General features: G+C 42.3%; 1 protein-coding gene and 1 long non-coding RNA gene across 5 annotated transcripts in view; both read right to left on the reverse strand.

Moving 5' to 3' along the window:
- The window catches only part of LOC111820089 (AT-rich interactive domain-containing protein 1B-like), a 394,067-nt gene that overhangs the window by 15,646 nt on the left and 357,844 nt on the right, over nt 1-20,577 (reverse strand). For all 4 annotated transcript variants that reach the window (XM_023728860.1, XM_023728854.1, XM_023728864.1 and 1 more), the window contains one exon: nt 11,700-11,879. In XM_023728860.1, the coding sequence (XP_023584628.1) occupies nt 11,700-11,879 (180 nt within the window). The remainder of the gene's footprint in view (nt 1-11,699; nt 11,880-20,577) is intronic.
- LOC111820093 (uncharacterized) lies at nt 1,873-3,069 on the reverse strand. Its single transcript, XR_002823621.1, has 2 exons — nt 2,881-3,069; nt 1,873-2,355 (listed from the first exon to the last, which is right to left on the reverse strand). It is a non-coding gene; the product is annotated as an uncharacterized LOC111820093 (long non-coding RNA).

Raw genomic sequence — 20,577 nt, forward strand, 5'->3', positions numbered from 1 at the left:
AGTGTGCTGTCACAGTATGGGTAAAGCAATTAGGGTCACATAACAATGTATGTATAAATTTTTGTACGGGAGACTAACCTGAAATGTAAACTTCATCTAAACTACAACAATAAAAAAATAAATAAAACAGAAAAAAAAAATCCTCTTTTCCCCACTATCTTTTTAAAAAAAAATGTGTGGATGGGGAGTGGGGAATGGTTCGTGTCCCCCACCTTTACCTAGACGACTGAGTATCTTTCTCCCCAAAAATAAACAAGAATCAAATACATAAGCCAAGCAAAATATGAGAGGAAAAGCCAGGAATGAGAAGTGCAATCTTCTTTCCATGTTTCTCTAATAGATTAGTAATTTGTTGGCACCAGCTTTGACAGAAAGCAGATGGAGCCAGCATTAAGCACAATGGAGGCAGCAGATGCTGGGCCAGCCCACCTCAGCTGGACGGGTCTGGCAGCCAAGTCCAAGGGCCCACAGTCTTGAAGGGTGTTCAGCCTGGCACACCAGCCTTGGAAAATCAGTGACCAAATGAATTCAGATTTCAACCCACCAGGAGTTATATTCGAGCTCCAGATAGAGGAAGCAGTATCTAGCCTCTATTCAGGTCAGCATTTCCCATTTTAGGAGAATCACAGATAATTGTGTACCCAATTCCAGCATATTTAAATTAGCTAGTTATAATCAATATTCTAAGCTTGCTGCTTTTATTGAACCATTACATGTTTCCACTGACATATGAAATTTTGCTTCCCCTTCTCAATCATTCAACGATTATGTAGGGCTGACCACTAGGGCTCCACATATCCCCCCAGGCTGTAGAGAATAAAAAGGAGGTGCACATCAGAGAATAGCCATCTTACCCTGGGTGGAAGAAAAGAAGTGTGTAATTAGTTATGTACCACAAATATATTTGTGAATTAGATCCAAATATGCATTTATCTTTTTTAGCCAATGAAATTTATCATTTTTTATACCAGCGTACTATGTAACATTATTTTTAAAGTCATAGTTATTGAGATGTAATTCACATACAATAATAAGCTGCTCTGGTGGCGCAACCATTAAGCACTTGGCTGCTAACTGAAAAACTGGTAGTTCGAACCCACCCAGAGGCTCCACGGAAGAAAGATTATAGCCTAGAAAACCCTATGGGGCAGTTCTGCTCTGTCACACAGGGTTGCTATGAGTTGGAATTGACTCGGTGACACCCAACAACAACAGTCGTGTAACCACCACCATCATCAAGGCAGAATATTTCTATCATGACAAGAAGCTTCATTTTGTGGTCAATCTCATCCCCACACCCCAACCCCTGGCAACCACTGATACAGGTTCTGTCCCTAGAATTCTGCCTTCTCCAGAATGTCATATAAATCTAGCCACACAGTGTGTAGCCTTTTCTGTCTGTCTCCTCTCACCTAGCCTCATGCTTCTGAAATCCATCCATTCTACTGCATGGGTCAAGAGTTTGTTCCCTTTTGCTGCCAGGTCGGGTTCTACTCTGTGGACATTTGGGTTGTTTCCAGTTTTTGGCAATAATGAATAAAGCTGCTAAAAACATCTCCCTACAGATCTTTTCTGTGGACACATGCTTGCACTTCTCTTGGTAAAAGCCTAGGAGTGGGGTTGCTAGGTTGTATGGTGAGTGTATGTTTACCTTTATAAGAAAACCCCAAACTGTGGCTGTACTATTTTGCATTCCTGACAACAAACGTGACAGTTCTAACTGCTCCACATCCTCCCTAGCACTTGGTATTGCCAACTTTTAAAAAGCATGAGCGCTGCTAACAGGTATGCATTCCCTAGTGACAAAGGATTTTGAGCATTTTTATGTACTTAATTGCTGGTTACCATATTTAAATGAGATGCTTTCTCTGTAAAAAAAAAAAAAAAAAAAATTAATAGTTGTATTTCAAAAAACTTCTTCCAAGTTGATCTGTCTACTCAGGCCTATCATACCATGCTTGTCCTTTGGGCAGTGCCCTAAGAGGAAAAGTGAACAAGTCGTTAAACAGACCACTAATGCAGGCTCGAAAGGAAAGCTGACCTCCCCCATGTCGCACTACATCTTACTATTTTTGTTTTTTGAACTGATATTATTTTTTCTAGATCAACATACATCCAAAAAAACCCTTTAAAATGTAAAAGTAGTAACAATATTACACAAAGTGTGTAAAGGAGGGGAAAAGACTCATTTTCTTACCTGCTTGTTATCATTTCAGTGTTTCACTTTTGTGTAGTTTTTTCCACATTTATATGACCAAAGTTAGTTCCTTGAAAACATTAATTACAAAGTAATACAAGCCCAATGCAGAAATACAGTTCTACAGAGAGAAATAGAAACGATGCTAGTTTCACATCCTAAAGAGAAGATACCATAGATGAGATTACTCTGAAGCACTGAGGAGCCAACTGAATCCTCATCAAGACAGGGCTGAGAGGGTGTCTGTACGTCTCTGGATTACTCCGTTTTAGCTAAATTCATTCATTTAGAAAATACATATCAAGGACCTCTTACGGGCCAGGCTCTGCGCTAAGTGCTGGGGACTCCCCAGCAAACGAAGACACAGAGCTTACATTCTGGGAGCAGAGGACAGGAAAATACATCACTACAGACAATGCCCCACACTGAGAAGGACTTTGAAGAATAAAGCAGTAAGTGAGGAAGTGTACAGAGTGGGGAGGGAAGCAGTCAACAGCGGGGTGCGGACTGCGGGCCGCCCTGTGGGACACACTCAGAGGGAGTGACACCAAAACGACTGTCTATAAAATTTCTGCGCTTTGTTTCAGCAGAAATTTATTACTTTTTATAAAAATACCCCTGTAGTTAGTTACAACAACAAAATATTTTTCATAAGCCCAGCTTATATGTATCAATATACTTACAAGGCTAAAACTCTATGCTAATTTACTTTTTGAACCTTCTAATGCGCTCTGGTCAGAGCTGTTGTTATTACCCAATTACGACGATGCTTCGAATCATGTGGTTTTGTCTGCACGTGCTACAAGCACTCACTGTTGTTTTTGTTGCTGCTGGTGTTTTTATAGTCGCTGATTCTGTCAAATTTTCTGGTGCTTTAGCTGCAATATTATAGTAATTAGTATTTGTGGACTTACAGCAAAAAACTTTTTTGAGAATGAAGTAGTAATTAAAGGAAAAGGAAAAAAATCAAAAAAGGCTTCTGCTCAGTTACTAATAATGTTTTAACTAATAACGTAATTCAATGTAAAAAGATTTTACAAAACAATTTTTTGTTAGTATTCATATAATTTAAGAAATAATACATTTAAGCAATTTACAGCTATATTTATCACATATTATTCTATGATTAAAACTGAAAATAAACATTAATAAGGATTCTGTATGGTCTGCTATGGAAGGAGGTCCACGGGGGGTGATGACAACCCTAATGATGCCACTGGAGGGAGGGCCTTTCTGATAAGGTGACGAGGAGCGCCACCACAGGAGCAAAGGGACTGTGTGGACCTGTGCCGCCTGTCCTGAGAGAGGGGCAGCAGTTACCATAGGGCTAAGGTCTCTCTCTCTCACACACACACAGAGGACACGTGCCTCATTGGCCTGCAGGGCAGGGACTGATGAAGAAGAGAGCACAGGACTTCCTCCAACCACTGACTGAGCGTGTGACCCACGGAAAGCTATGTGTCACTGTAAAGTTCTGCGATGCCATCTGTAAAATGGACACAATTAAAGAGTACCTATCGCATGTGGTTGCTGAGGGAGAGAAACTGTAACCATAGTAACTACTGTTGGACAAATTTGTCACAGAGTGGACAGAAACTGTAGCAATGTTAATAATAAGATCACTTGTTAATCAGTGAAAAGAAGTTTATCCTTAAATTATCATACTGCATTACATGCTTCATTTTACTTTCATGATGCACAGATACTCAAATTTATTTCTCAAACAGAAGAAGGTATAAGAAAGAGTAAGCATTGACAAAAAAGTGTAAAACGGTATCATCTCAACCGAAGAGCCAAAATTTGTATAAAACACTGTCTTAGTTATCTAGTGCTGCTATACTAGAAATACCACAAGTGGATGGCTTTAACAAAGAGAAATTTATTCTCTCACAGTTTAGGAGGCTAGAAGTCTGAATTCAGGGTGCCAGCTCTAGAGGCTTTCTTTCTCTGTCAGCCCTCGGGGGGAAGGTTCTTGTCATCAATCTTCCCCTGGTCTAGGAGCTTCTCAGTACAGGGATCCCAGGTCCAAAAGATGCACTCTGCTCCTGGCACTACTTTCTTGGTAGTATGAGGTCCCCCTGTCTCTCTGCTTGCTTTTCTCTTTTATATCTCAAAAGAGATTGGCTTAAGACACTATCTGTTCTGGGAGATTGAGTCCTGACTCATCAACATAACTGCCTCTAATCCTGCCTCATTAACCTCATAGAGGTAGGATTTACAACACATAGGAAAATCACATCCGATGACAAAATCTCACAGTACTAAGAATCATGGCCTAACCAAGCTGACACACATTTTTTGGGGGACACAATTCAATCCATAACAAACACTAAGACCTCTACGGTAAGAAACAGGCATCTAAGAGTCTGAAATCACTCTTGTCACATACCATGCAAGCACGTGCATCCCCTCTGGGCTCAGAGCGGCTGGACATTGCACACCTCCAGAGTCTCCCTGGTGATGTTCCCATAAAGATTTCCGCCTAGGAAACCCTAGGGGTCAGTTCTACTCTGTCACACAGGGTTGCTATGAGTCTGAATGGACTTGACAGCACCTAACAACAACAACACAGACTGCAGCGGGGATGTGCCCCTTGGAGGTGGGCCAGGAAGAGCCCTGATCTGCTTCCCCTGAGGGCCAGGAGGATACTTCAGTCAGAGGAGCCGTCCAAAAGGTAATTTCTTTTTAACAAAGATTTGACTAAACGGCAGATCTATGAGCCCAAGGAGAAGGCACCAGTGAAGCTGCAGGTCCACACACTGTGTTTCTATGTTACAATCCAGGATGGCCACTGCCAGGACCTGTGATACAGAGTAAAACCAGTTCCCATCGAGTTGGTTCTGACTCATGGGGACCCCACATGTGTCAGAGTAGAACTGAGCTCCACAGGGTTTTCAATGGCTGATTTTTTCAGAAGTTTACCTCTGGGCTTTTCTTCTGAGGTACCTCTGGGTGGATTCAAATTGCTAATCTTTTGAGCATGTTAACCATTTGCAGCACCCAGGAACTCCAGTACAAAGTAAACCTCATCTTACAAAATAGCTTAGAAGGATTTGCTTAGTCATTCCATGAGAGGCGTGAATGTTCTCACTCTTGAATGCTGTCAATTTTAAATCATAAGGTAAAATAATTAGCTTCCCACTGGTCATAGATGAAGATGCTTTACGGTTTTTCTTCTTTCTTTAAGTTGATTTGTACTATAAGTTTTCCTTCCTTTTTATTTTCTAATTCCCAGGTTTTTATAAAATGATAATTATCAGTCTCTTAAGAAAGCTTCAAGCTTAAATCTTGTAACTTGAAGGTTAAATTTGAGCATCAAAAGAAAACTGACTGCCTTAACCTACTTTTTGCTACAAAATGATCTACTTCAATCTGTTTTTTCTTATATTAACAAAATAGAGGTTTAAAGTATTTCTTCAACAAACTATCTTACAATATGAAAATAGTACTTTTGCCTAGCACTGTTGATTTAACCATAAAATAAAGCTAGAGTTACAGGGGACCAGGCACTGTTTTCTTCTGCTGTACATAGGGTCGCTGAGTTGAAACCGACTCAACGGCGCCTAGCAACAACAAGGTTATAGGAAGTGGTAACTTCATTAAGTGTATTACAACCTGTTTAAAGAAAAAAAAATGAGTAAACTAAAGGGGACTGGGTAGTCTGCAGAGGCCAGCCTCTGGGAAGCCAAAGAACAAGATTCTGTCAGTTTCGCCAACGCTGTCTGGGGGAAAGCATCCTGACCAGATGAGACGAACCCACGAGGTTGACACACCTCACTCTATACAAGAGAAGAGGCAGTTAGCTTAGTTCAGTAATGAGACTGTGGCTCTGGACTCATAAGAGTCAAGACCGAAGTCCTGGGTCACAGTGACCCCGAGGATGTCACGCGCCTGTGGGGTGCTCTCTCAAGGAGCCAGCGGGTCAACAACCTGTAACATTCATACCCTACTCCTCTTGAAACAGTTGTGTTGTAAAATGATTAGTGTGTAATTCAGTCTTTTGGAACTGCATTCAGTTCAACGGGATATCATTTAGAGTTTGCCCTTGCTAAATTTGTGAGAAACAGATTTTAATGAATGAAGGCAAAAGTAAGAGTTCAGATGGCATCTAATTTTGGAGAATAAACCTTTAAATCCTTCTGAAAAACACCTTTACCAAATGATTGAGAAATAGAGGACTCATCAGACTCACCTACTTGTAAGTCCCCTACTTCCTAAGACCCACGCTATAAAAACGAGGGCAGGAAACCAGGGCTGCATCAGTGAACAACCTGAGCAGCTTTAGGTGGTGGCCCTGCATGGGCCCCAGATGCTATCACAACAGAGAGTGACAGCTGTGGGAAATCTAGGCTCAGAATTCTCGTGATCTTCCCGAGGTCATGCTGTTTATTCAGAACAAAACTAAGGCTAGAGCCCTGTTTTTTGCAATTAGTGACAAATGTGCAAAAAATACTTGTGGGTAGTCAGCGTGACAGACACCGTTCTAGAGAGCATCAAAACAGTAAGACGGAGTTTTTGTCCTTAAGAAATGTATAGGCTATGAAGATGAAACTGATTCCAGCGCTTTTTAACTCACACAAAATTCGTTTATTAATAATTAACACGTTAATTAAAGAATTCCTTTCTATTTATTAAAGCAAGTCCCTACGGCCCCCCTCCATGTGCCAACGCTTTGTAAGGGTAGTTATGATATGTGCTTGCTTGAAGGTAGAAAAGTACCATTTCATAAAATACGCTGTAATTAAACATTTTTGCCCATTTAGATGCAGCCCTGGTTTCATGCCTTCGTTTTTACAGCGTGCATCTTAGGAAGCAGGGGACTTACAAGCAGATGAGTCTGATGAGTCTTTTATTTCTAAGTTATTTGGTAAGGGTGTTTTCCAGAAGGATTTAAAGGTATATTCCCTAAAATTAGATGCCATCCCATTTGTATAGTTAATAATTCAGACTTTACAGTATTAATACGCATTTCTAAAACTTCCCCCTTCTCAACTTCACAGGGAATTTTTTTTTCCTCCTTTCTTTAGTATTTTTGATATACGTCCATGCCTGTGTTCCTAAAATGTTCCTTGCTCCTTGAAGGCAAGTAGTTTTTGTCTTTTGGCTTTGGGTTTGTCTAGTGGCTCACAGAACTAGAGAGAAGGGGAAGGGGAGAGAAGAGCTGGGAGCCAGCACAGCCCGGTCTCAAGTCAGTCTCCCTTGTTTGAATGCTGGCTCCACGACTGACTAGCTGTGTGATGGAAACCTCCATGGCATCAGTCTTTTCACTCGCAAAGTGGGCATAACCTCACAGGCTTCACATTAAGAGAATGAGCTCGACTGCCTAGAATGGACTCCCAGCCTGACCACTCAGTCACCGTGCCTCCTGGGGCGGTGGTTTACCTGTCCTGTGCCTGAGAGGAGTCATAAAGTACCTATCACATAGCATGCTGTGAGGATGAAATCAATTCCTACGTGAAAAACACTTAGAACAAGATCTACGACAGAGTAATGTGTGTAATAAACATTAAGTTATTATTACTGGAAACAACAATTTTGGAGATGCTGCTCCTGACGATAAACTGGTTAGCAACAAAAGGTTGTAAAATACTTTTCCCTGAGATCTAAGAAAACAGAAGAAATTCATCTGGTTTAGAAGAGAAATGCAAGGATGAGACCAACGACCTCTGGGAGTCACCATGCTCCTGATTCTCTTCAGAGACATTTAAACTTACAACATGGAGAGATGAGGTAAATATTTCACCAATAACTTGAGTAGTTAATTAAGAGGAGGAATAAAAAAAAAAAATCCTTCATTTGGCCCCTGTTTAAAAGATCAACAAAGAGAGAGATGCAAAGAGAAGAACATTTATCGGACTGAATAATAACTGCTACAAGTGTAATTTCCTGTCATGTCGCGTTTGCTGAGGGAAGGAGAATGCAAGCAGGAAAGGGCGAACAGTTTCGACTTGGACACAAAGTGCCAGGACGTTAATTTTAAGCATGCAGTAGTGAGAGCCGGCTCGGGAGGCTGGAAGCACACACACCACAGAGTGCAGTGTGGTGGGAGACGTCACTGGGGGAGGGACAAAGCAGTAGAGAGAGCGGACATGAAGGCTCGAGGAAGGGGGAGCGTTTCCATTTGTCAAACATTAGAAAGTGCCAAGTATGAAAGACATCATCTTTGATCAAATGGTTTCTGTTATCAACCTTAACTTGGTTATTTATGCCTTCACATACACATACAATCCCAAAACAAAGAACCTTCTTGAATGTAACCAAAATGGAGGCAGCGGATTGAATGGGCTGTGTTAATATAAAAGACCCTGGAGGTGAAACAAAATTTAGACTCAGAACATCAGAACTGGAAGCAACTTCCAACTCTGACCCAAAGTAGCAGTCTGGATGAGAGCCCTCCCCGGTTCAGGCCTCTTAATTCAGACCCGGAATGGTCAACGATTCTGGAAAACTGAGGGCTTTATTGAAAAGGTGTAAGTCCATTCTACGGAAATCCTCTTCCCTGCTGTTAACTCCTTCAGCATAAGAGCTGAAGAGTTGTTCACAAAGACTCTTCAGATGCTCCAAGACATAGTCTTCGTTCATTACGAGGAGCAGGAGAGGAGCAGGTTGCACATGTGATTATTTAAGACTTGTTGTTGCAGTGCATGCTGTCGAGTCGATGCCAACTCATAGCGATCCTACAGGAAAGAGTAGAACTACCCTATAGGGTTTCCTAGGCTGTAATTTCTACTGGAGCAGATCGTCAGGTCTTTTCTCCTGTGGAGTGGCTGGTGGGTTCGAACTGCTGGCCTTTGGATTAGCAGCCGAGCGCTTAACCATTGATAAGAGATCAATTTCTAGGATTACACAAAGCCCTTGTGACTTTTCAAGGGCCAAGTGCTAGGCTTTCAGTCACCCCCAACTCTGAAAAAGGGGCTCTGACCTTGTCTCTGATTACATTCTTAGCAAAAGTCCATGTTTTATGTGCATGCCACAACTTGTTGTCAGTTGTCACTGAGTGGGCTGACTCACGGTGCCCTTATGTATAGCAGAACGAAACGCTGCCCAGTCCTACGCCATCCTCACAATCACTGGTATGTTAGAGCCCCTGTTGAGGCTATTGTGTCGCTCTATCTCATGGAGGCTTTCCTTCGTTTTCACCGGCCCTCTGCTTTACCAACCATGATGTCTTTTTCTAGCAGTTAGTCTTTCCTGATGACATGCCCAAAGTAAGCAAGACTAAGTGTCTCCATCCTTGCTTCTAAGGAACATTCTGGTTGTATTTCCCGTAAGACAGATTTTCTTCTGGCAGTCCATGGTATAGTCAACGTTCTTTGCCAACACCATAATTCAAAGGCGTCAATTCTCTTTAGATCTTCCTGTTTCATTTTCCAGCTTTCACATGCATATGAGGCAACTGAAAAGACCATGGCTTGAGTCAGGCACACCTTAGTCATGAAAGTGGTATCTTTCCTTTTTAACTTATGACCTGCTTTTCCAACTTTCAGTAAAGTTTTCTTCTTTCCATGACAGCTAAAGAAACACCATTTGAAGATGTCTGCTCTGCGCAGTGAGGAGGAAGTTCTCAGGCCAGCTCCCCCCCACCAGCTGACTGAGTCCCACCCTGCTTCAGCTCAGCTACCAGGATGCCCATCACAACTCCCTGGGGCTGTTAAATTCCAAAGGCTTACTGGAATTAATAACACGAAAACTGTTTATGACATGGTAAAGAGGGCATAAAGACGCGACAAAGTCCATGTCCACTCCAACTCCCACTCTGTGTGCATGCACAAAGGCAGGAAGGGACTTGATACAAAGTTTTATGTTTTGGGTGTTCTAATACAGTTTTCACAGCAGCAGAAATAACTGGAATGTAACATAACAAAGCCATGTAAGGCGAGAAAATGACATCATGCTGGTACCACTGAAAGTGCTTAAAGCCCTCCTGAAAGATCTTCAAAAAGCAAGACAATACATGGGTAACAGTTTTCAAAATGCAAGGAGCAATAAACAGAAAGGTAAAACTTCTGAGAAACACACTGGTAAAAGCCTAGAAGGTGCCTGGGCTTCAATCCGTAATCACTTTCCTTGCGGGCACTCAGTCAGGGGCTAGGACAGCTCAACAAGCCTCAATACAACACGGTTTGCTAAGCAGACTCAAATGCCTCTAGAAAACAATACAGTTTTAATACAGGAAGACTGGGCTTTGTTATGGAAGTGGAAAACACTTTAGGACAGTTTCCTACTAGGCTTGGATCATCTTCACTTGGAATATTCCTGATTTTTTTCAGAAGTGAGGAAGCTCTGGGAAACGAGCCAGGTTATCCTATTCTTTCTAAACTGCCCATTAGTGTCTAATTTAAATAAACAAAAAATAAAGAAGGTGCTAAATTCAAATGCCTTATTGCCAAATGTGACTTAGAAAAAAAATATATATAAACACATGTATCAGGTTAGGAATCTTGATGGAAGGATTCTACGTGTGTCTGACAAAACATAACCCAACGCCCCTGGAAGGCAGAACACAAGCAGTGCATTTTGGGCATGGTTCCATTAATTTTCCTGACTGTCCTCTTTGAAAGGCAAGGTCCATTTCCAGCTCGGCCCACTGTCTTCTAAGAGAAGTGTGTAATGAGCGGGAAAAATGGAACTAGCGTTTATCCGACACAGCACTCGAAGACAGGCTGGGATGCTCTTAGTTCGACATCCTCTGAGTAGTGAACGAGCTGTCTGAGTTTCTTGGTGCTGCTGTAACAGAAATACCACAAGTGGGTAGCTGTAATAAGCAGAAATTTATCTTCTCACAGTTTAGGAGCTCGAAGTCCGAATTCAGGGAGCTGGCTCCAGAGGAAGGCTTCCGCTCCGTGGGCTGTGGGGGAAGGTCTTTGTCTCAGCGTCTCTAGCCAGCCAGCCCTTGGAGTTCCTGGGCTTGTAGACTGGTCTGCCTCTGTCTTCTTCAGGTCGTGTTGGTCTTCCCCCGTCTGTTTTCTTTTGCGCCTAATCTGCTCTTTTATATCTTAAAAGTGATTGGCTTAAAATTAACATACACTGATAGAGCCTGCCTCATTAACATAACAAAGAAACCTCTATTCCCTAATGGGACTGCATCCATAGGTACAGGAGTTAGGAATGACGGACACCTATTCTGGGGGGACACAATTCAATCCATAACACTGTTATAAAGATAATTACTCAGAGGGAGGAGCATGATGAGAATTCAGCAGAATGAAACTCAGCTTTTAAATCGGAAGCTTTTTGAGGACAAGGCTTGTTGTCTTCTTCACCAACGGGGCCTTACTCCTTTATGAGTAGCACAGGTGAGAAAAGGACTTCCCACAGCGTCTGAACCTAAGTGTTTAGTGAACAGTGTGGGCTATTACGGGCTATTAAGGATGTGCGTTTACATTTACCACACAGAATCTTAAAAGATATTCATAAATTAAGATCTCGAAGAACTTGTATGCTAATGAAATTTCCACAATCTACTGCAGTGGATTTGCAGAACCTTTTTTTTTTTTTTTACCTTGTGGTCCATACTGGCTCATCTGTGGACCGTAAGTCCCACTTGAGTTGCTCTGCTGAAAGCTACTAATTCCAGGGTGCATCTGGCCCCCAGGAGAAGGGTGCGGTGACATGGATGGTGCTGTCTGCTGAGGTCCATACTGGGACATCTGAGGGTTTCTTTGTGAGCCTGCCATGAAACCTATGTGGGAAAGCAATGGAAACATGTAAGTGCAGGTGCTTCATAATCTCTGTACGTACAAACACGGACATGGAATTGCCTAGAAGGCAGCTGGGGAGGATACGGGTGGTACTGTGAGGCTCCCAGAACTAAGCAAACCTCTAAAGATATCTCGAACCCAGTGTGGAGATCTGGAAGGGCAGAGGACCCCATGGCCTACCTTGGTCCTAACCCTGAACTCTCATTAGATCACAGACTTGAACTAGAGAAACAGAGACGAGGGAGAAGAACAAGTAACTTCTTTCACAGATGAGGCCCTACAAAAAGCACCAGGAAGAGCTAGGGCACTTTTACCACAAACCCTCCATTCTTGCCAGACTGGACACGGTGCGCATGCCACCTCAGAGCCGTGGCTCACTTCTCCTGATCACTGGAATGCATGCCTCCGGGTCCTTAAAGATCCATCCTAGCCCTCTCTGGAACCCAGGGTAATCCTCAGCTTGTCCCTCCACTCAGCTGTTTTCCTCTCTTCCAGTCTCCTCCAACAGTAATTGCTCAACTTGACTCCTAAATAGCAGTGCAGACGTATGAAGACCTGATCCACACCGTCGCTTACAGGTACATTTTAAATCAAACTTGAGGGTCTGAATTGTATTCGGACTTTCTCCCTCAAACCTGTTCTGCCCGTGGTCTTCCCCACCTCTGTAAATGGCACCACTGAGCACTCACGCGCTCTTGTCAGAAACATCTGGCACTCACGTCCCCCCTTTACTTCTTTCCTGTATGTGCAACCAGTCCATCAGCAAGTCCTGTAGTCTCTGCTTCCGAAACAGACCTCGAGCCACTCCTTGTCTACTTCTACGTGGACGACAAAAGCGTCCAAGCTACCATCTTTCTTGCCCACATGGCTGCGATAGTGTCCTGACTGCTCTCTCAAATTCCCTCTCTCTTGTCCTGCTCCTTTTGGTTCATTTTCCCACGAAGCTGCCAGAATTCTCTTTCAGGAATAAAACAGGAAATTAGACCACATCTGTCCTCTGCATAAAACTCTTCAGGACTTCCCATTGAACCTGGGTAAAAAATTTAAGCATTTTACCATGGCCAGTGAGATCTTACGTGGCCTGGCAGTTGTCTTTCTTACTTTCACCCCATTTCCTACAACCTTCCCTCCCTCTTACTATCCTGTACGTCCACGGGCCTTCTGAGAGTCCCTAGATGATAGTCAAGCTCTTTCCCTCAACATGGCTCGGCTCACTCCTGCTCCCCCTTCCAATGCTCTTTCACCTGCTCTTCACAGTGCCGGATCCTCTCATCCTCAGGTCAGCCTTCCCTGACTACCCAATCTAAAGTAGCACCAACCCCATGAAACCCCTTCTTCTTCCCACTTACCTTCTGTCAGAGAATTTTTCATAATTCTGTAATCATTTTGTTTAATTTTTGACTCAACTTATTGTCTCTTTTCTCCACTAAAACATAAGCTGCATGAGGGCAAGGAGCATGTCTGTGTTCACGGCTCCACTGTGAGTGCCCAGCAGAGCACCTGGCTCTCCGTAAGTATCAAGAACCACTTTCTGAGCGAGCCAATTAATTCCTCTGGTACCCAACAGAGTGCTGAGTACACAGTAGGTGCTTGGTGGGCATTTGTCCAAACAAATAAAGAAAATACCTCTTTAAATTATGCAGAATTGTAACATCAAGCTGTACCCACACATATCAGCAGTTCAGGCAAATGCAAGTGAGTTATGTAGAACGGGCTGTGAAATACTCATTTCAAAGGGTCTACCCCACATCAAGACATATATCTGAGAAAAAGCTAACATTATCAAACTCAGATAGTGCAGTTTTAAAAAGAACTCTTCAAAATCCAACAGTTTGAGTCAGTAAGAGACTCCACACATCATCAAGTGGAGGCTCTCTAGACAGAGCAGAGGGTTGACAGATTTCTTTCCGCCTGCCCAGGAGGAGAACCAAGAAGAGAAGCTTTCAAAGTCTATTGAGGCCGCCAGAGGGTAAGATAATGCTTAGATCTATGGAGATTAAATGGTATATGGTATTTACAAAGACCACTGTTTACACTTAAGTAAGGAAAAACAAAGATCTTTTAACATAGCTTCCATCTAAAAGGATCAACACAAAATAAAAGTAATGGAGCTCTTCCCTCATTATCCTACTTAATTTATTTATAAAGATGAGCTTTATGAGATTGGGCTGAATTGGCAGTTCCCAGATATAAATCATTATAGAAAATGTTTGCTTTTCCAAATCTGAAAACAAACAGAAATCAGAGCACTAAAATTACTAAAAATGATTGCATCTTAAGATGTTACATGAAATATTTATCTAAGCTTTACTATGAAATTCTCAAGAGTTTCAGAGAGAGTCCTGTTTAATAAAAAGTGTGTTTCAATTCCATACAGATTTCTTTCTTTCTTTTTTTTTTTGGAGAATGACTGCTTTCCACTTCAACAGTTAAGGAAAATAATACCAGTCCTTTAATTAGCATTACATTTCACTTCATACATAATGGTGTCCAGGCTGAAAGATTTAGAAACTCTGTAAATACAGTCTACCCTTAAGCCTCTGGGCCTCTTACTATAGGTTTAATGTTTACTCAAGTGAGTTCTTTCTAAGAAATGTTACGTGGGGAAGTTATTCCTTTATTTTTGAGTATTTACTCAGTCTTTAAAAAAAATACGTCACGTTTCACTTAAATTACCTCAATCATCACCGGCATTTTGTAGAAGATCAAGTTTGTGGAAAGATTCCGAAAGGAGGTGGAGTATTAACAACGCTAACACAAACTGAGTGTGTTATAGCGTCAAACTCCACAACTCAGGGACAAGGTTCCATGGGGTGGGGAAAGCACCTCTTGCCAAAGAAATTAAAATTGGAAAGCTAATTTTTTTCTCTGTGTACTTTTGCAATGGCATCACTTACAAGAGGTTGTAATCTTGTTTTATATTTTCTGTGAGACTCACCCCTTTCTGTGTACCTCCCCCCAGGACAATGAAAGGGGGAGGTAACACAACTTCCCTGGCTCCCTTCTGCGCTATTATCATCCAACAGCAGTGGCCTGGGACAGAAGACCTAGATCACAGTCTTGCTTGTGTCACCAGCTAGAATATAATAAGGGACACAGACATGTAAATAAATGTATTACAGTGTGTACTGAACGAAACTAGCTGTGTGACCTTAGGCAAACCATATGATTTATCTGAACCTGTTTCCTCATCTTAAAACGAGGATGAGGTTGCCGTGAGGATCAATGGAGGGAACATATGTGGAAGTGTTCTAGAATCTACAGTGTGATATAAAGAGATCCTGATGATAGTTATCTTATTTATAAACCGCCATGAATATCTTTTAACCCCACATATTCAGATGTAATCTCCAGCTAGAATAAACAAGCTAGTTTTATTTCTGCACCGGTTTTTTATTTAAATACGTGGATCCCATGTAATTCCAGTATTTGTTAACTGTGGAAATTCCAAAAGGTTAAAAAGAGTATACCATGAGAAGTAACCTTCCCTCCATTAACTCCTCCCAACTAGTTCCCCTGCCTAAAGGCAAATAGTTTTTTCAAATGCATCCTTGTAGAGATAGTTTATAATTTGTGAATATAGAAATATAGTTTTTTCTTTTTTGTAATCTTAGCTAAACACCAATTGTGGTATATTACTCACCTTGGGGAATTAAAAAAAAAGCCACTCGTTCTTCTTGAAAAATATACCTAGAAGATTACTGTTACTGCCTGTGTCATTCCTTCTTTAACGTCTGCAGAGTTTCCCACTGTACGGATGAACCACCGTTTATGAGTCCTGTGGAGAGGGACACTGAGACTGTGTCCAGCCTCATGTGGAGAGCGTACTTGTACAGACACCATCTCCCATCTATGAAGTTACATTTTCAGGATAAAATTTTACAAGTAGAATTGCATTAAAGAAAGGTTATTGCATTAAATTTTGATAGATGTCGCCATTTCTGCCAAGCAGAGGTTGTACCGATTTGCACTCCCTCCAGCAACGTACAGGGGAGGGCCTGCCTTGCTGTGCCTGGGCCAACTCCATCTGTTACCAGTTTTTAAAGGGGGGAAAAATGTAACCTCATGAAGTTTTAGTCTGTATTTCTCTAATCATGAGTAAAGTTGGACACTGTTTAACAGCCGGTTTTATTCCTTTTCTAGAGCTGTCTGTGTATGTCCTTTGACCAGCCTGTCTCCTCACTATGAAGCGTTCCATCATCTGGCAGACACGGCTCCCACTGCCCAAGAGTCGCATGGCTCACAGACGCTCTTGCATCTGCAAGCCTGTGAAATGTGGTCGAAGGTGCCTGGGTGGCACAAATGGTTTGTGCTCGACTGCTAATCTAAAGATTGGTGGTTTGAACCCACCCAACGGCTCTGCGGAAGAAAGACCTGGCGATCTGTTTCCATAAAGATTACAGTCAAGAAAACCCTATGGAGCAGTTCTACTCTGTAACACACGGGGTTGCCCAGAGTAGGAATCAACTTGATGGTAACAAGTTTTATTTTTTTGTTTTTAATATGGCTTGACTTTCAGTTTGAGAACACTGGCATAGGCCGTAACGTCTTAGTAGGAAAGTGATATGATTTGGCTTGTGTATTTGAAAGCTAATTCTACAGTCCATACATAAGAATATATTTTATAACATGATCCAATGTGTACATGAGCATACGTATACATATTCACACACTGTCTACACACAAACACACCCACGATGCTTCCCAAAATAAGTTTTTAACCATATTGAGCGCAATGCATTCTGATACTTATCAGTGACAAAAAATCTGGGTCACAACTTTCTAAACTGATCACAGTCCACTAATGGGAGGCAGTTGGTGAAACAAAATGCTAAGCCGTGTGCACTACTGAACACGCGCCTTTTGTAGTGTGCCGAGAGCACCGTTCCCCTGACTGCTGTGCTGCTGTCCCTCACCGCTGCCTTCTGTGAAGCGTTCCTTGGCCTTCCAGGAAGTCAGACACGCTCCTGGGCCTGAAAAGCCCCACCCGCGTGAGCCTCAGCAGGCAGTCAGCACACTGCTGCACTCTGTATTTGTGGGATTGTCTCGCCCTGACTGTGGGCGCCTAGGACCCATCACGGTGGCCGCCACGGCTGGAACCAAGTACATGCACTTTCAATGAATAATAAAGAATTTTAATGCAGAATCTACTTCCTTTTACTCTACAAAAAAAAGTTTAATGAATTTGATTATCTGGGTCCTCATTTCATAGTACAGTCAGAGAATCATTCTCGGGGAACAAGGAAGGGCAGTTTTGAGGAAGAACTGACAGCTGACAGCAAGGAAAGGAGGAGAAAGGCGGCGTCACGGGCATCCAGCACCGTTACTTCTACCACCACCACACCTGGCCTTCCTTTCGCTCACTCCTCTCCTCAGCACCTTGCAGGGAGAAGGCGGGCTCAGCAGGAAACTGCCAGATCACACCGGCTTCAGGCAAGGTTGCTGGTACACAAGCCTCAGTTTCTGTTTCTGAAGAACGTGCGTGAGAACCTCGTAAACAGTGTACATGAGCACACAGCTCAGCACCTGGCACACAGAGCAGGGCTCTGTAGTGACAGCTATTATTATTACTGCTATTGTCAATACAGCCTACCATTTATGTCCTGTCTGAATGACTCCAAGTCTCCAAACCAGCCTCCCCTGCCCGACTCCCCGACAAGCCGCCACAGTGAAGTCAGAAGGTGCTTTCTAAAATACCAATTGCATTAAGTCAACGCATCAACACCTCCAACCTCAGCATCAGTTGAAAACTTCTAAGAGCTCAAGGTTTCAGTAACAGAAACTATGCCTTTCCCATTTCCCGCTGTTGCTCTGTCCCTGGCATGTACTATGCATCCAGCAAGTATTTATTAATGAAGGACTGAGTGTGTCGGAAGGGCTAGGCTCAACTGTGTGGTTCACAGATGAGCAAAAGACCACCCCAAGAAGTGAAGTCGGCTCCCACGTTCGGGGGATTACCAAAGGGATGCCACCTCCACCAAAGAGAGATCCGTATTTACCAAGCGGAGGAGGGGTGGGCAGGTAGGGGGTGCAGCTCTCAACCTCGTGCAGGGAGAGCCAGGCGGCTGCGCAGGCCTGGAGGCTGGAGTCCTCAGGTTCAGCTGAAAGGACCTCACCCTGTGTGTCTCAGTCTATCCCTCTGGCCATCTGCGCCAGCCTCACCCAGGCCCAGGAGTCTGTAACAGGCAAAGCCTGGGCTCCAGGAGCTTGAAGTAGTAGCTCCCCAGATGACCCTCCCACCCACTAAACTGGAGCACCACTGTCAGCCTAATCCTTCCAGGAACAGGTGCTACTGTGATTTTCACCTCTCTCAGAACTTGCTGCAATTTTATTTCTAACACCCAAGTCTCTTACATTGCTTGGTATCTGTACGTGTCTCAATATATTTTTATAATTTTGGAATCTCGCTGCTTTTAAGTTATTATTTAAACGTTTACTTTTCACTTTACTTTGTCTATTTTAATTGCTTTTATGCTTTTTTCATTTTCAATTTATTAGTGTTAATTCATGCATTTTAACAATAAAGTTATACTGGCTCAATAAAGTATTAAGCCCTTCTGATTTTATCCTTTTATTTCTCAGATTCTCATCTATCCTTTTGCATGTTTATTTTTAGCCTCATTTTAACATTATTACATGCACACACACACATTTAGAGAGGTGGTAAGGTTTCTCCTTTAAAGCGGGCCTGATGGCTACCACATTGAATCCTTTTAAAAGACTGCCTATGCCCTGGAAGGTGGAATCCCTAACAAACCTTAACCAGGAAACTTGAGGAAACCTTAATGACCCCTCAGTTTGCTTTGAATCCTCCTTTGCCTACCCCTTAAATGCTGGTGTCAGCAGAGTGCTATACCAATATCTTCTACCACTCACAGGTAATCCTTAGGCAATTTCCTCAGTCCCAGGGCCTCAAGGACAATTTATATGCTGATGACTTCCCCTCCATTTCACAGGACTTCAATTTCCTGAAATAAGGCAGACCAGATTATCTGAAATCTGAAAAACCTTCCCATTATAAAATGCTTAGAAATGCCAGGTAAGACATAACAAATGATATTTTAAATTCATAGGTGGGCTTGCAAAAAAAAATTCAGAGGCTGAGTTAAAATGTAAATACTGTTGTATATCTCTATGCTGAGACATTAACATGAAAATAATCCTGGCTGGTAACATGCCTGAGTGGCTGAAGGGAACAAATGTAAACGCTCTTTGGAGGAACATACCTCAATCCAGCAAGCAGAAAAAGTCCTGTTTTAACATGGCTTCATAACCCAAAGTGAAGACACATAGGGATAGAAGTCACCATGAATGAGAATCAGCAGAAACAAACAGCCGGGATCTTTGTTTTGTTTCTGACGTTTCTCAAACACTTAAAACAGTGCCCTGCATGTAGCAGGCACCAATAAATACCTATTGAAAGAAGAAGAAAAAAATCAATACTTCTGTAAGTAAAAACATAGTTACTGGAATTTAAAACTCAGCAGTCAGGCTGAACCAGAGATTAGATACAGAACAGGTAATTAGTGAATTGGTAGATAAGCCTGAAAATATTACACAGAATGCAGGTAAAGGGATAGAGATAGGAGGTGGTCCAAAAAAGTCCTTCTAGGATCTAGAAGAAAGAATAGAGAAAATGGGGAAGACAGAGGCAATGGTCAAAGAGATAATAGTTGATAATTTTCCTGAATTAATGAAAGACATGAATTCTTAGATTCAGGAAGTAGAAAAGTCAGAAACAGCTTAGATAAAACTAAATCCATATTAAGGCACATGATTATGAAACTAACCAAAGACAAAGGGAAGATTTTAAAAGCAGTAAAAGAATACAAATAACTTAAAAAGAAATTATATTTAGACAGAAACAGACATCTCAACAACAACCACAGAGCTGATAAAAAATGATTACTAAAGAATAAATAGCAAATAAAGACATTTTCAGACAAACTAAACTCTGTGTACCACCATAAGACCCTCACTAAATAAAGTCTGAAGAATTACTTTAGGAAAAGAAAATTAAAGCAAGGACTGAGATGACAAAAGGAACTGTGACCAAAGCAATGCGAAACAAGTGGGTGAATCCTATCTAGCTCCAATCTCTCCCAAGTTTTAGACTCTTGTATTGATCTACTGACTAGGGTCTCCACCTGATGCCACACAGGCATCTCCCACTCCACTGGTCCAAATATGAACTCTTCTCTTCCCCACCAAATCTGACTTAACTCATTAATGGAATTGCTGTGAATGGAACTGCCGTTCGAACAAAAAGCTGGGAGAGAAATCCTCTCTCTGGTCTCTCCATAATTCAATCAGTCACTTCTCCTGAATACTGCTTGAATCTGTCCATTCACCCTCTGAGGTCACCTGGCAGACAGGCTGCTGACCCCACCTAGGAGCACGAAGCTCTGTGTCCTTGGGCTGGGCCACCTATTCCACATCTCCTCGACGTGAGCCAGTTATACTTGATGGCTATCTTTCCTCACTTGGTTAACTAGCCAGAAAGCATAGCTCCTTTCCAGAAAGCTACTTCCAGAAATACCTCGCTGGCCATGTTATTTGGCTCAAAAAAGCCAACTGTGTCAGTTTCAGGCCACTGGACCAACAGCTACAGTATAGACTAGCTCTGAGGAGCATAGGACTCCATGTACATCCTTCCTGATCAACAGTTACAGTACAGAC

Source organism: Trichechus manatus, unplaced genomic scaffold, assembly GCF_000243295.1.
Source record: "Trichechus manatus latirostris isolate Lorelei unplaced genomic scaffold, TriManLat1.0 scaffold00002, whole genome shotgun sequence".
NCBI lineage: Eukaryota > Metazoa > Chordata > Mammalia > Sirenia > Trichechidae > Trichechus > Trichechus manatus.